Raw genomic sequence first — 17,525 nt, 5'->3', positions numbered from 1 at the left:
TATATAATATGTGTATATATATATAATATATGTGTATATATATATGTGTATATATATATACAGTATATTATATATATATGTGTATATATGTGTATATATATATGTTATTACTACTTCTCCGCTGCAAAGCGCGGGTATTTTGCTAGTATATACTAATTAATAAAAGGCAAAGCCCTCACTGACTCACTGACTGACTGACTCACTCATCACTAATTGTCCAACTTCCCGTGTAGGTGGAAGGCTAAAATTTGGCAGGCTGATTCCTTACAGCTTACTTACAAAAGTTAGGCAGGTTTCATTTCGAAATTCAACGCGTAATGGTCATAACTGGAACCTCATTTTTGACAATATACTGTAATGGACGGCAGCTTGATGGCCGTGGGAGGCGGTGTTGAGTGTCACGTCATCACGCCTCCCACGTAATCACGTGAAAAGACTGTGAACTGAGTAAGGAGAAATGAAGGAAGAGCCGCAAACAGCGAAGAACAAAAAATTAATTAAACAATTGAGAAGGGAGCGAGTGAAGCATACAAGCATCTTCATAAGGGAAACAAAGCACGGTGTAAAACGTAAGTTTAAATTAAGTTTATTGAAACGCTCCCGTTGCGGATTGCAATAACATATTCGCGAGATAAAAGAACTCAGTAGGGAGAAATGAAGGAAGAGCCGCAAACAGCAAAGAACAAAAAATTCATTAAACAATTGAGAAGGGAGCGAAACAATAAGAAGCCAGCGAGTGAAGCATACAAGCATGTTTATAAGGGAAACAAAGCACGGTGTAAAACGTAAGTTTAAATTAAGTTTATAGAAACGCTCCCGCTGCGGATTGCAATAACATATTCGCGAGATAAAAGTTTAATGAGAAGACACGAGGTATAAACGAACCACACGCCGTAGCGCAACATTAGGGGCAACAGTTTCAACCATTCTATGATCTGCTTCTCACAACTGAAAGACGGCACATGGCGGATGTTAGCCGACTTGCTGACCGCAACGTTAGGGGCTTCAACTCTGGCGCTGACGATAGAGATTAGATTCCCGAGAGGGGATGAAGTGAGTGTGTATGCCTGACGAGCCCAGAATTAGGGAGAAACACGTGTCGCATACTCTTTGCATTATTTGAAAGTAAACTATTAAAACCATTCTATGATCAGCTTCTGGGAACAGAAAGAGGGCATGTGGCGGATGTAACGCGACTTCCTGACCAACCACAAGCGTTACCTGGCAGGTAACCACCCATACAGTCAGATTGTGATTCAGAAAACGAATGCCATGAATGTAATTACCACGATCTACATACTGTCAAATATACGAAACACACGCCGTAGCGCGACAGCTGTGAGAAGCGAGGTTCAGAAAAAAACAGATCCTTAACAAATTGTTATTGGTATACTGTATTTTCGATCCGTTTAAAAAGGTTTTCTTTTCTTAAAAAATTAAAAGCAGTACTTCGCCGCAACGAAGCGCGAGAATTTGGCTATATATATCTGCTTCTCACACTTAAAAGAGGGCACGTGGCGGATTTTAGACGACTTCATGACCAAACATTACTGTTACCTGCCAGGTTGGGTTACCACTTTTAATACAAAAAAATAAGGGACGCATACTGCAGCGGGTGCCACATCCCAGTGCCAACACTTTGCAGACTTTACTTAAAAGACCCGTCCTCCTCACTGGACAGTTAAAAAGACCAATCAAACTAACGATAACGTCAAGTATTACCCAATCAAAAGTAGGAAAGGAGGCATCTTCATAAAATGCGTGTGGGATGATTTGCATGAGACGCTGCTTTAAAAAAAATTATAAAAAAATACGGGATAAATCCCGTCCCGTATTGATTCAAAACGGGACGCGCAATTTCATTCTCAAATACGGGACGATTCCGTATTTTAAAGGACGGGTGGCAACCCTACAGTGCCAGGTAACCACCCATACAATCAGATTGTGATTCAGACTAGGAATGCAATGAATGTAATTACCCCGATCTACATACAAGGCGAAAGTCTTGCAACATTCAAAGATGATGGTTTGGGATAAGTACACCATAGAACATAAAAGAGCTTATGAAGCCTTGAACCAAAAAAAGCAAGATCTCAGAGATCGTAAAAAAATAAATAGGAGGTAATGTCGTTTTACTCGCTGTAGATTTTAGTCAAACATTACCAGTTATTCCACAAGGGAGACCAGCAGATGAACGCAACGCGTGTTTAAAATCCATGCTTCTCCCACGCTCGGTTATATGTCGCGTGTTCTCGGGTAGGTACACCAAAAAATGCATACATTTAGGCATGTTATGGGCAAACAAAAAATGAGGTATACCCAAAGGCACTGCAGTAGTACTGAATGTAACTTTACTTCTTAAATGTTAATGTTTTACTGTTTAATAATTTATACGCTTCTTATATGTTGTTCAAATTCTTTTATCAAAATACCAGTGACAGCGCAATGCACGATAACATGGAGTGAATACACCATACGCATCCGCCCACGGCCGCCCTGGTGTGCGCAGATAGGAGTTGATTCTACAATAAAATAAAATAAAGATAAAACCCCAGGATTGTTTCCTGCCTTGTGCCCTGTGTTGGCTGGGATTGGCTCCAGCAGACCCCCGTGACCCTGTGTTCGGATTCAGCGGGTTGGAAAATGGATGGATGGATGGATGGATTTTACTGTTTAATAATTTATATTTATATGAAATGTGCTTCTTATATATTACTTCATATTCTCATATGATAATGATGTTAATGTTGTTTATATTGATTTCTATGTTATTGAAACTGCATGTATGTGTGTATATGTATGTATATATATATATATATATATATATATATATATATATATATATATATATATATATATATGTGTGTGTATATGTATATATATATGACAGCAACACTCATAACAATGACAACACAATTACATTGACAATCATGTTAGGTTATTTTTAAAATGTTTCCTTTTTTTTTTTTTCAGAACCTCTTTAACACACTACTTCTCCGCTGCGAAGCGCAGGTATTTTGCTATCTATATATATATCTGTATGTGTGTATATATATGTGTGTGTGTATATATCTGTATGTGTATATATATATATATATATATATATATATATATATATATATATATATATATGTGTGTGTGTATATATATCTGTATGTGTATATATATATATATATATATATGTGTGTGTGTGTATATATATCTGTATGTGTATATATATATATATATATATATATATATATATATATATATATATATATATATATATATATATATATCTGTATGTATTTATATATCTGTATGTGTATATATATATGTGTGTGTGTGAGTGTGTGTATGTATGTGTATATATATATGTTGATATGTGTATATATATGTGGATGTGTATATGTATATATATATATATGTAGATATGTATATATATGTTTATATGTGTGTGTGTGTATATTATATATATAAAAGACAGCAACACTCATAACAATGACAACACAATTACATTGACAATCATGTTACGTTATTTTTAAAATTTTTCCTTTTCTTTTGCATAACCTCTTTAACACACTACTTCTCCGCTGCAAACCGCGGGTATTTTGCTATTTATCTATATATATAAACGAGAGTTGGGATCCGAGAGACTGTGTTTGTGGAGGAATGGAGAGTTAAGGCGGGTGTTGGAGTCACGTGATCATCTCCCCTCCCATTCACCTCATTTCATTCACTTCATTTCGCTCCAAGCTGAGCTCCGCAGCTGGCGCGGTCTTGCTGTTCTGGATTTGCTTTTCACATGGCCAAGTATACGTTGCATGCTCAAGAGTAAGCTCAGCACACAACTTGGTCATATTACAACCGGAGGGGCGAACTGACAACATGGTATACAAAGAGATCCTTAACAAATAATTATTGGTATAATTTCCCTCAGTTTATTATTTAAAATTTTAAAGCAGTACTTCGCCGCTGCAAAGCGCGGGTATTTTGCTCTATATATATATATATATATGTATATGTGTGAATGTATGTATGTATATATGTGTATATATATATATATATATATATATATATATATATATATATATATATATATATATATATATATATATATATATATATATATATATATATATATATATATATATATATGTATATGTGGATGTGTATACAGTAATCCCTCCTCCATCGCGGGGGTTGCGTTCCAGAGCCACCCGCGAAATAAGAAAATCCGCGAAGTAGAAACCATATGTTTATATGGTTATTTTTATATTGTCATGCTTGGGTCACAGATTTGCGCAGAAACACAGGAGGTTGTAGAGAGACAGGAACGTTATTCAAACACTGCAAACAAACATTTGTCTCTTTTTCAAAAGTTTAAACTGTGCTCCATGACAAGACAGAGATGACAGTTCAGTCTCACAATGCAAACATATCTTCCTCTTCAAAGGAGCAAACAAATCAATAGGGCTGTTTGGCTTGTAAATATGCGAAGCACCACGGCACAAAGCTGTTGAAGGCGGCAGCTCACACCCCCTCCGTCAGGAGCAGAGAGAAAGAGAGAGAGAGAGAGAGAGACACAGATAAAAAAATCAATACGTGCCCTTTGAGCTTTTAAGTATGCAAAGCACCATGCAGCATACTTAAAAGCTGCACACAGAAGGTAGCAACGTGAAGATAATCTTTCAGCATTTTTAGACGAGCGTCTGTATCGTCTAGGTGTGCGAACAGCCCCCCTCCTCACACCCCCTACATCAGGATCACAGATAGTCAGCGCAAGAGAGAGAGAAAGAAAAGTAAGCCGGGTAGCTTCTCAGCCATCTGCCTATAGCGTCCCTTGTATGAAATCAACTGGGCAAACCAACTGAGGAAGCATGTACCAGAAATTAAAAGACCTATTGTCCTCAGAAACCCGCGAAGCAGCGAAAAATCCGCGATATATATTTAAATATGCTTACATATAAAATCCGCGATGGAGTGAAGCCGCGAAAGGCGAAGCGCGATATAGCGAGGGATTACTGTATGTATATATATGTATATGTAGATTTGTGTATATGTAGATATGTATATAAGTATATATGTTTATGTATATATATGTTTACATAACCTCTTTAACACACTACTTCTCCGCTGCGAAGCGCGGGTATTTTGCTAGTATATATTATATATATATATATATATATATATAGCATCTTTCACTGGTGTCTTTGGTATAGTGGGAAATCGTGTGTGTATATATATATATATATATATATATATATATACACATATACACACATACACACTAGCTGATTACCCAGTGGCTTCACTCACTGAGTGCAAGGGAAAAAAATAAAATGTAGTCTATAAGTTATTAAACAGTAAAACATTAACATTTTAAGAAGTAAAGATACACTGAGCACTATTGGAGTGGTTTTGGGTAAACTACATTTTAAAGGCGGTATAACACAACAGGTAAGCAGTACTAACAGCAGCTAAAATGTATTAGGATCATCTCTCGGTAGATCCCTTTTGAAAGGCACTACACGACGGCTGTGGTATAGAAATTACATTTTCTATGTGAACGTCCAAATTTCTGCCTGTGGTAATGTGCCTTACTGGCAATACCAGCAATTAAAGAAAATTAGTTTTGTGTCCTTTGCAGTGTTAAGAGTGAAAGGCTTTGGTTTGGGATAAAAGGAAAAAAGGTATAAAGAAAGGAAATTTGCCTTTTTCTTTTATATAGTGTAGAGAGACATCTTCGCTGACGATATAAGCGCCTTTTGGAGAGCGTTGTGGCAGGTTTCGTGTAGACTGGAGAGATGGCCCTGCCATTAACCGGCCGGGATGGCACTGTCGGTCCTCCACTCCTGTGCGTGCCTCCAGCGACCTCATAACCCTATACGTGCAAAAGAAAGTGTGAAGCGCCTTAATATTAATTTGCCGCGGTCTAGAAAAGGGATCCTGTGTTTGCAGTTGTCTGGGCTATAGCTCAGGGGAAGGAGGAAAAAAATTAAAATTGCTTACTTTCACTTAAGGCAGAAGCGCAGTCAGTGTCTCAAAGGCCGGCACAGCTACGCGTGGCGGCTGATAGACTTTTATAGTATTTTTGTAGGGCAGGAGATGCCAGTTTTTGCAGACACGTTCACGTTATCGCGTGCCTGCGGAGGGATGACGTGGAACAGGTTAATTGGTCGGCGCAAGGGCGCCGAATACTAGAAAGGAATTACAGCGCTTGACAACTTTGCCCTATGTGCCTGTGATTCAAGAGAAAAATAATTCTTATAAATGTGGACGCTGCCCTTCCGTGCTTAACGGGCAGAAGGTCCAAACAATTCCCAAGTCCAAAATTTTATATGAAAAAGTCTGTACATCTTCTTAGGTGTAAACTCTCCATCTTCTTAAAATAATTGATTACAAAAGTAACCTTGAATGTTGCGGGGTTTTAGTGACCCAAACTCACCTTAAGGGACAGTCATTAGTCATGCAGGGCAATTTACAAACAGAGTCCTGCTTCGCTGGCGCCGATTACATTCTTTCACAAAGATTTCCACTCTCCCAGGAGCTGACGGGGCACTTGAAGTGTCACAAACAGTGCGAGAAGAGAGGACGCTGCCCGAAACTGTGAAGCTCTTGACCCGGCAGAGCAGCCCGACATTTAGTTGCACATTTCAAAACATCTGCATTTAATTTTACACAAAAATTAAGGAAAAAGACTGTTTGTAAGGGGTACGGCTTTTTATTATCTATAGAGTCCTCAATTTAGCCAAGTCACTGGTCTTGGTTGTGTAGTTGCCAGTCTGGATAAAGGGGTTGGCCTTACAATTATATGAAATTAATATAATTTTTAAACACTCACAGCATCTTTAATGTAATATTAGGTTTGGAATACAAATTTGATTATGGAAGGATGGACGGTTTTGACTCCAAACTGAAAATTGTGTTAAATGTGACAAATATGCAGTAACACTATAAATCTCACAAAGACAAATAATTTTTCCCAACACTATGCACAAGCAAAACACAAGTTACTACCAAGCTTCACACTTGTCAAGAAAACTGTCTGAATTTTCGCCAAACAGAAATTGTTATAAACTACGAACATATATCAAATGTAAACAAAGGAATCATTTTAAGATACATGTATTGTAACAGTCATCGACAGCAAAAAATATAGAAAAAAATCAACTGGAGTGCACTGGGACATTAAGTGCAATTGGTAATCATGATTTTAAGCAAGTACACATACATATTTCAAAGAAGAGTGAAACTACAAAGGTGACTACATTATCTTTTTTCTTTACCCTCACATAACAAGTCAAAGACATTAACAGCTGCAGAGTGGTCTAACCTGGGGCTGTTTAGTGCAGCCCATCAATGCCCTTGTTTTGTATTTTAACCATGATTCACAAACTACTGAAAAGGCCCCGTAAACTGTTGGATTTTTGCCAAAGCTATAGACAATACTCCTTTGCCACTTGCTATTAAAAAGGTTGTCTCCATAGCAGTTCTAAATATTTCAAAAGCCACCATTACTTTGTTTTGAAATATTAATCCCATTTAAAGTTTAATACACTTAAGAGTACAATAACCATGTCAATCATAGAAAATACTCAATTTAAGTTTATATTTTTTATAGCCTAAAAGTCTAGCACAGTCAGATGCAAAAGACAAGGCAACTGAAAATTCTTTTAAAATGTATCTGAATATCCACTCATTTTGCAACCTTTCTATTTAGTTTAGAGATGGAGAAGATGGCGTCTATTCAGGCAGAAAATTACACATCTATACTCACTCAAAGCAAACCATTTCTCTGCCACCAATTATCCTTTGTTTTATTGGGTACAAGACAAGAACTAAATTCAGCCCATTGCAGGACACACTCACATGTTCCAAAATCCTCACACAGACAATTTAAATTAAACACTTTACCTAAAAAAGTCTTTGTAATGTGTAAGGAAAACCCATGCTGACATACACTGTGGAAAAAAAAAAAGTTGTTCCAAAAATTATATTTTAATACATAACAAACACTGCAGATCTTCTGAATGACAATTCAATGTCCGGTTTTGTACTGCTTGGAGATGCATGAAAAATAAACTCCCCCATTTAACCCACCTTTCTCAAAACCTAAGATCTATAAGGTCTACTAGAATTACTTGATTTCTATGTAAGTATTATGTAAAATGAGACAGATGCCAAGCACATTTTATAATTGTGCACACGTTTCCATTTGTTTGTTATTAAATTACGGTAAAATGTATTTTTGTGTTATTCAGTACATAAATTGAAATATTTCTTAAAACATGTATGAAGCATGCAGTAGCAATCAGATGCATTAAGAAAATACACACTCCAGACCTGGCTGATGCTTATTCCAATTTGTATACAGAACAGGTTGAGAAGCTCCTTCTGAAGACAACCAGCTGTACTCTCCTGTCCTGTTTTGGTCCTGTAGAGCTGTCCAGAAGTAAAGATTCTCACTTTTTTTCAAGTTATTAATGAGGCTGTTAATGAAAGCTTGTTCATACCTGAAATAAAAAGGGTTAACTTTTTAATCTGTAATCTTTAATGTATTTTCAACCTTGTTCCAAATATTTAAACAAAGAAAGTTTTTTTTTCTTTATATAATTTTAGCTATGGGAAAAAAGCTTTCACAACATAGAAATGTTGACCTGTTATTACATATCATTAGTTTTCAGACACTGAAACTAGTCAGAACAGCATGAAAATAACATAGCCCAGCCAAACATCACTTTCTTACCTGTTTTCCACAGTCACAAGGGGTGAGTTACAGTAATAGCCCTTAGAAGCTTCTTCATAGCTTTGAAGGTAGTTTGTAATCCTGTAACAATAATTACCTTTCCGTTTCCAACTCTGAAAACCAATAAAAACAGACTTAATAAACTACCATAAAGCTGGTACATTACTGTTCAACCTCTGCACCTGAGTGATTGCATCACAAGCTCAAAAACTGTTAAGCTTACTTTTAATTATACAGATGGCTCAGAGGACTACAAAATAATCACAGCAGACTTCAATTATCCTCTTTAATAAAACCCCTGTGTGCGTCCAGTGTCTGTGTGTGTGTGTCTTCTGGTGAAGTGCGCGTGCGCGGGGCACGGTGCGACGCTTCAAAGCAGATGCTTCAAAGGCTGCCTGACGCATCACACAAGACAGAGAGGGTGGGATCTATAAAATATCGCGCGGCCGATCCAATCAGATTTCGGTAAATGAGGTAAGACCTAAAACATAAAACACAAAAAATCCAATCAGGTACTGAGACGCGGAGACCAGCTTCCCCATTGTTGTGCAAGAGTGTAAAACACGAATAATCCAATCGGGTACTGAGTCGCGGAGACCAGCTTCCCCATTGTTGTGCAAGTGTTCACTCTGAGGATGTCAGATTTGCAATTAAGAAGCTTGGTCCGGTAAAGTGTAAAGTGTCAGTCGTTGAAGTGGTTTTCCTAAATACAGAAAATTAAACGCATATTACGGACAGCAAAGCCAGTATTACTGTCCGAGAAAATTACAGGCATTTTACGGAAAAAATTTAATGAGGTAAAAGGTCCCTTGCCATTTAATATAGACTGTTCCTACTCATGTTTATGGACTACTGTTCTAGCGCCTGTTATTGTAACGGGCTTAATGTCTAGTATGCTAATAAAACAAAAAACACAAATCACAAAAAATACAGAATCCATTAATCATCACACAATAAGAGCAAAGAAGTAGATCAGGTCAAGTCAGGTCAGGTTGGGGAGCATGCATTGGTACAGTGTGTTGCCACCCCCCATCACACGACGAAACAGGTTGGCTTCCCAGTTGGCCACCCCCCCAGGCAAATACATGGCCCAGTCCCACCCTCAAAAAATGACTATCTGCCACAGCCAGGTGTTATGTTGGCATCCCCTTGGCCTGGTCCAGCCACTCAGGTCCTCAACAATGAGGACCCTGCGAGTCGGATCACCCTCAGGGAATCGCACCACATGGCCATAGTGCCGTAACTGACGCTCCCTCACAATGCAGGTAATGTGCCTCATTCGGGACTCCACGAGCAATAGCTCATTCGACACAAACTCAAACTAGCAGTACCCAAGGATTCTCCAAACAGACACAGTACCGAAGGAGTCCAGTCTTCGTCTCAGGTCACTGGATAGCGTCCGTGTCTCGAAACCATATAGCAAGACAGGAAGCAACAGAACTCTAAAGACCTGGACCTTCGTCCTTTTGCATAGATATCAGGAGAGCCACACACCCTTTCTAGCGACCTCATGACCCCCATGCTCTCCCAATCCGTCAACTGACTTCATAGGAAGAGTCACCAGAGACACGAATGTAACTGCCGAGGTAAGTAAACCTCTCGACAAGGTCGACACTCTCCACAGACAGACACACTGCTGATGGCTGTGCCCAAGTAGGTCATTAAAGGCCTGGATCTTGGCTTTTATCTAGGACACTCACCAGCTAAGACACTCAGACTCCTTGCTCATTCTCTCGAGAGCCCTGATTGGAATCTCCATTGTCTCCGTGGACTTCACAGCATCATCAGAAAAGTCAAGATCAGCGAATATCTCTTGACTAACAGATCCCCCACAGCAGCTGGACCCCACAACCCTGCCCAACATCCAGTCCATGCAAGCACTGAACAGAATAGAAGTAAGAACACACCCCTGGAGAACACCAGAATAAACTGGGAAAAACACAGATGCTCCGCCTCCACTCTTCACAGCACTCACAGAACCAGAGTACAGGCCTACCTTGATATCCAGCAACTTTGAGGGAATCTCATTAAATCTCAGGATGTCCCACAGGGCAACTCAATCAACTGAGTCAAACACTTTACAAAAATAAACAAAGGCTTGTGGTATAGCGGATCCGCAGCTCAGAAAGAATGGCCATTTTAATAAATAATTAATTGACTGGCTTATTCTCCATGGGTGTGCTCACACAGCTGTGAGGAGTTGGTGGAGTAATTGGGGTGAGATGCACCTGCACGTGAAAGGTGTGGTCTTTCTCAATTGCTTCATCGGCTTCTTGCAGTGCGTGGTTGAGACTCTGTGCTCACACAGCATTATAAGAATGAGCCGGCACAAGACAGGGAAAAAGAAGAAAAAAAAAACGAAGAAAAGAGAGAGTGGAGGTTAAAGGAGGAGAGAGGAAGCAGACAGGGGAGAGACAAAACAAGCTGGTGTAATAAACGGAAGCAGGTGGATAGAAGTGAAGCCTTAAGAAACCAAGAAAGTGTAAGAGCTAAGAAATGAAATTACTAGAATAGATGAAGAACAAGCCAGGCGTCCAAGTGAAGCTCTTCACAGGAAAAGGCAGGCCCTGCATACAGAACTTAACATCTTAACAACTAAAGAAACTGAACAACTTATTTATAAGTCTAGACAGCATTACTATGAACACGGAGAAAAAGCTAATAAGCTTTTAGCTCAACAAATTCATAAACAAGAAGTTCACAATGCAATACCAGTAATCACCAACAAGAATGGAGAAGAAATCATCGACCATAATAAAATAATGCACACATTTAGAGATTACTATAAGTCTTTATATTCCACTGAGCCCAAAGAAGACAACACGCAATCTAATGCATTTCTGGATAATTCACAAATACCACAAATAGATGCTTTAAGTGCTGAGGAACTGGATAAACCTCTAACGCTAACAGAATTACTAGACGCTATAAAGTCACTACAAAGCGGGAAATCATCAGGCCCTGATGGTTACCCCGTAGAGTTTTATAAGAAATTCTCCACTCAGCTAGCTCCACTCTTATTGGTAACATTTACAGAAGCTAAAGACCACCAAATACTACCTCAAACATTTCGACAAGCATTAATCACCGTCTTTCCTAAACAAAATAAGGACTTGTTACAATGTGCATCATATAGACCAATTTCACTCCTGAATAATGATGTTAAGATACTCTCAAAAATCCTAGCTAGAAGGATGGAGAAAGTGCTGCCCTCGGTAATATCACAAGATCAAACTGGATTTATTAAAGGCCGACATCTATCTTCAAATCTCCGACGCTTGTTTAATGTTATATATTCACCAGCAAAATCAAACACCCCAGAGATATTATTATCATTAGACGCAGAATAGGCATTTGACATGATCGAATGGAATTACCTTTTCACTGCATTGGAGAAATTTGGGTTTGGCCCGAATATTTGTGCTTGGATCAAACTACTGTATACCAGTCCAGAAGCTTCAGTTTGTATTAATAACATTTGCTCAGACTACTTTAAACTAGAACGTGGTACCAGACAAGGATGTCCCTTGTCGCCACTGTTGTTTGCAATCGCTATTGAACCACTGGCGGTTCACTGCCGAAATTCTTATCAGATAAAGGGGATTGTCAGAGAAGGACTGGAACAGAAAATTTCTCTATATGCAGATGATATGGTCTTATATATATCGGACCCAGAAAACACTGTCCCTGCTGTTTTAACAGCACTAACAGAATTTCAAAAGATATCTGGTCTTAGAATTAATCTGAATAAAAGTATACTCTTTCCAGTGAATTCACAAGCATATAATATTAAATTAGACACCCTACCTTTTACCATAGCAGATCAGTTTAAATACCTAGGGGTAAATATCACAAGTAAACATAAAGCTCTTTATCAACAAAATTTTGGCGTCTGTATGGAAAAAATTAAGCAAGACTTGCATAGATGGTCAACCCTTCATCTCACTCTAGCCGGAAGAATTAACATTGTTAAGATGAATATCCTTCCTAAACTTCTCTTTTTATTTCAAAACATTTCAATATATATCAATAAATCGTTTTTTAAACAGTTAGATTCAATAATAACCTCATTCATTTGGAACTGAAAACACCCACGTATCCGAAGAGCGACCCTACAAAGACCTCAGGCAGAAGGTGGCATGGCTTTACCTAATTTTCAGTTTTATTACTGGGCAGCAAACATACTAGCCATAAAAACCTGGACACAAATAAATGCACATACACAGGCTTGGTCCGCAATAGAAGTAAAATCCTGTAGTACTTCTTTATATTCCCTGCTCTGCTCTCCAATAAATGAAAGTTATCGCAAATATACTAATAACCCAATTGTGCTTTACTCACTCAGAATATGGAACCAAATTAGGAAGCATTTTAAGATGGAAAATCTTTTATCAGTGGCACCGCTGCAAGAGAACCACCTCTTTCAACCTTCGCAAGTATATCCAGTTTTTAATACCTGGAAAAGTTTTGGGATTAAAATGCTCAGAGATCTTTATATAGACAACATATTTACATCTTTTGAACAATTACGTTCAAAATTTAACCTCCCAGCTACACATTTCTTTTATTATCTTCAAATTAGAAATTTTGTTAAACAGAAATTGCCCGATTTCCCCCACCTTGCACCCTCCACACTGCTGGAAAAAATACTGCTCAATTCCGAGGAAACAAACACTATTTCCGCAATATATAAAATCTTATTAGAGTCCCTACCTTTCAAAGATCCAAGAGGACATTGGGAAGAAGATCTCTTAATCAATATATCAGAAAAGGAGTGGAAGGTAGCAAAGCAGAGAATTCACTCGAGTTCTATATGCGCAAAGCATAGAATTATTCAACTAAAAATTATATATCGCGCTCATCTGTCTCGCTTAAAACTGTCCAAAATGTTTCCAGGCCAGGATCCAACCTGCGAGCACTGCAACCAAGCTCCTGCCTCACTGGGTCACATGTTCTGGGCCTGCACCAAACTAACATCATTTTTGACAAAAATTTTTAAGTGCCTCTCAGACAGCCTTAGTATCACAATCCCTCCTAACCCACTAACAGCTGTGTTTGGTGTCCTTCCAGATGGACTGGAATTGGAGAAGGACAAGCAAACGGTGATTGCATTCACTACACTCTTGGCACGCAGACTTATTTTGTTAAATTGGAAGAATCCTAATTCTCCTCTTATAAGTCAGTGGGAAACCGATGTTTTATATTATTTGAAATTGGAAAAAATCTAATTTTCAGTTAGAGGATCTGTACAAAATTTTTTCAAAACATGGCAGGATTTAATCAATATTATTTTAGAATAAGAGAAATAACTATTATTGCATTTAACTCCCTTCTCCATCTCTTATTTATATAGATATTTACTTCTCCCCTTCTTTTGTCTTATGTTGCCTTATTAAAAAGCTTAAAGAAATTTTCCTTTAGCTAAGCTCTCCTTCTCAGGGGTGGGGTTTGATTCGTTTTCAAATTTGTTGGGTTATAAATTGATCTGTTTGTATGGAATGATTACAATGAAAATTAATAAAATAAAAATATTAAAAAAAAAGAAAATAAATAAAAAAAAAAAAAGAAGTGAAGCCTTAAGAGGAACATGTGGCCATCGCTCAGGAGAAGACATTGGGTCGCTCCTATTCAGCATTTTGGGATCAGAAGCGACCATTACGCTCTGGTGGTGCTTTTGCCGGGTGAAGTCAATGGCATTGGTGGAAGTATTGAGTGCCTGTACCGGGTGGAGTCAGGATCAGCACTGGTTCGGGTAGAGCAGGGCTCAGGTTGCCCGCGGACATTGTGGGATAGGCTGCAGGGACACGGGTCGGATGAGATGGATGTCTGTACTTGTTGGTCGACGTCTCTCCAGGCTACAAGGTCTGAACAGGATAAAGCGGAGAGGCATCAGTTTTAAAGGAAGGCACTAGGGCTTGTGGATTTTCAATGACTTTCCTGCACTGCATTGTTTTAACCTCATTTTATTGGATTTATTTATTGAATTTGAACCTCCACTGGACACCTTCATTTTATGGATTATTATATGGACATTTATAGTACTGCACTTTTTGAACAGTTTATTTTAATAAAAACACTTGATCAGTTTTCACCACCCCCTTGCTTCATGTATGTTTTGTCCTCATCTGCCACGCTCATCCAGTTGCATTATCGACGGTGTTGGGTTCAAGAGGGTCCCAAAAATGAAGAAGGAGCATGGAGCCAACCCGCACCATCATAAGGCTACAAAGAAACTGTCGATATTCACATTTGCACTCCATGAGAACCCTCAGTGCCAGGATGCGGTTGATGGTAGACCTCTTAGGCATAAAACCAGACTGCTCCAGTCGCTGGTAGGTGAGCAAGTGATCAAGGATCCTATTGAGGATGACCCTAGCAAAGACAGGACCTTACCAAGCACCAAGAGCAGTGTTATCCCCAAGTAGTTGCCAGAATACAGGCAATCAATCTTCCCTTTCCAGAAAGGGATGATAAGTCCTGTTTTCCTGTCAGTTGGGAAGTAGATCTACTAGTTTTTATTTTATATTAATATGTTTATTAAAGCTGACATCTAGTTTTATGATGTCCTCAGTTTCCTAATAGCCATTAGAAAAAGAACTGGTAAAACTGCAGCCAGCAAGGCTGAATTTTGAATAGATTAGCAATGGACAGCTGCTGTGTAATTAATTTGCACTCTATAAGCAGTTGCTTGCTAAAGTGAAACGCTAAACAAATTACAAGCACTAGCTGCAATCACAAAATATAACTACTTGGACTTTAATCTGGTGCATTTACTGTTTTCAAAAGGTCTGGTCTCTTTTACACATAAAATGTTAAAATGGAATCTCCATTTTCGAATTGTCAGAATATACATTTTACAGAAAGGGTTGATGTTCTGTTTATTCATTAACTGCACCTAAACATAACTAAATTAGCTATTAAAAATAGTGCTGAACTCTTCCCAAGTATATACATTTTTTAATCCAGCAAATTTGAATTTAGACACATGCTTAAACTTCCTGGAAAATTAGGGTTTTTGAAAGAAGTTGTAAAAATCACTAACACATATTTTCTTACTGTAATCCAAAAAATATAGCATAACCTTTTTAATCCAATCAAAGTTTGCTAGGGATCAGAAAACAGCCCTGGATGAGGTGTGACTCCATTACAGGATCCACTCACACACTTAGACTCCCCACTGTCTCACTAATGCCAATTTAGAATTGTCAGTTAATATAACACACATAATTCTTTGGACATGTGGAAGAAAAACTGGGGCAACAGGAAAAAAAAAACCATAAAAATATGTGTAGAACATGCAAACTCCACCCAGTCTATGTGAAGACACAAGGTCTGAACCCAGGATGCCAGATTCATGGATTCCAGATGCTAGAGGTGGCAGCACTATGGACTGTGCCACCATACAGCCGAAACAGAAAACAGCTTTCAAAACTATGAATTCATAACATGTCTATACACTGTGTTGGAAAATAAAGATTAGTAAGGCTGATTTTACAGTAGGAAATTTAAGAGTGCTAAACTGTGTGGTGTAACATTTATCTAAACAGACTAAGGATATCAAACATTTAGGTGAAACCTTACAAGTCGTTAAGTTTTCACAAGGACAACTGCCATGAATGCAGAAATAGGGATGCTGAAGGTCTGTAGATAATCAGTGACATTTACAGTAGAGTGTCAAAAATGTGAACAGCTGAAGAACTATGATAGATAAAAATGTCTGAACAGAAACACTACTTAGATGGGATTAAACGGTGTCTTCAGGTATGACTGAGAATAAGACACTGTGACCAATTATATATTTTATTCACGTGGAGCCATTTTGTTAAAGATTAAGAAACTACTAAGAACTTACAGAAAGTTTTATTTTTTAACTTGTTTAGAATAGAAATCAAAAGTTCTCAAAGCATGAAGGAAATAACTATTCTTAAAATATTCTGGGAAATATTCTTATACATGTTGTTTATAGTTTATTTAGCCTTACTCTTCATAGGACCACTTGTTGTCAGTATACAGGTGCTGGTCATAAAATTAGAATATCATGACAAAGTTGATTTATTTCAGTAATTCCATTCAAAAAGTGAAACTTGTATATTAGATTCATTCATTACACACAGACTGATGTATTTCAAATGTTTATTTCTTTTAATGTTGATGATTATAACTGACAACTAATGAAAGTCCCAAATTCAGTATCTCAGAAAATTAGAATATCAATTAAGACCAATGCAAAAAAAGGATTTTTAGAAATGTTGGCCAACTGAAAGGTATGAACATGAAAAGTATGAGAATGTACAGAACTCAATATTTAGTTGGGGCTCCTTTGGCCTGGATTACTGCAGCAATGCGGCGTGGCATGGAGTCGATCAGTCTGTGGCACTGCTCAGGTGTTATGAGAGCCCATGTTGCTCTGATAGTGGTCTTCAGCTCTTCTGAATTGTTGGGTCTGGCGTATTGCATCTTCCTCTTCACAATACCCCATAGATTTTCTATGGGGTTATGGTCAGGCGAGTTTGCTGGCCAATCAAGAACAGGGATACCATGGTCCTTAAACCAGGTACTGGTAGCTTTGGCACTGTGTGCAGGTGCCAGGTCCCGTTGGAAAATGAAATCTGCATCTCCATAAAGTTCGTCAGCAGCAGGAAGCATGAAGTGCTCTAAAACTTCCTGGTAGACGGCTGCGTTGACCTTGGACCTCAGAAAACACAATGGACCAACACCAGCAGATGACATGGCACCCCAAACCATCACTGACTGTGGAAACTTTACACTGGACCTCACGCAACGTGGATTCTGCGCC

General features: G+C 38.3%; 1 protein-coding gene across 1 annotated transcript in view; it reads right to left on the bottom strand.

The window, feature by feature from the left end:
- pla2r1 (phospholipase A2 receptor 1) overlaps positions 1-17,525 on the bottom strand; it is a 149,250-nt gene that overhangs the window by 95,279 nt on the left and 36,446 nt on the right. Inside the window, exons 10-11 of the mRNA XM_028806414.2 lie at positions 8,729-8,841; positions 8,326-8,495 (exon numbers count right to left, since the gene is read on the bottom strand). Of these exons, the coding sequence (XP_028662247.1) occupies positions 8,326-8,495; positions 8,729-8,841 (283 nt within the window). The remainder of the gene's footprint in view (positions 1-8,325; positions 8,496-8,728; positions 8,842-17,525) is intronic.

Source organism: Erpetoichthys calabaricus, chromosome 8 (assembly GCF_900747795.2).
Source record: "Erpetoichthys calabaricus chromosome 8, fErpCal1.3, whole genome shotgun sequence".
Classification (NCBI taxonomy): domain Eukaryota; kingdom Metazoa; phylum Chordata; class Cladistia; order Polypteriformes; family Polypteridae; genus Erpetoichthys; species Erpetoichthys calabaricus.
Note: the sequence above shows the minus strand (reverse complement) of the source record. Positions and strands in the feature narration are given on the sequence as shown.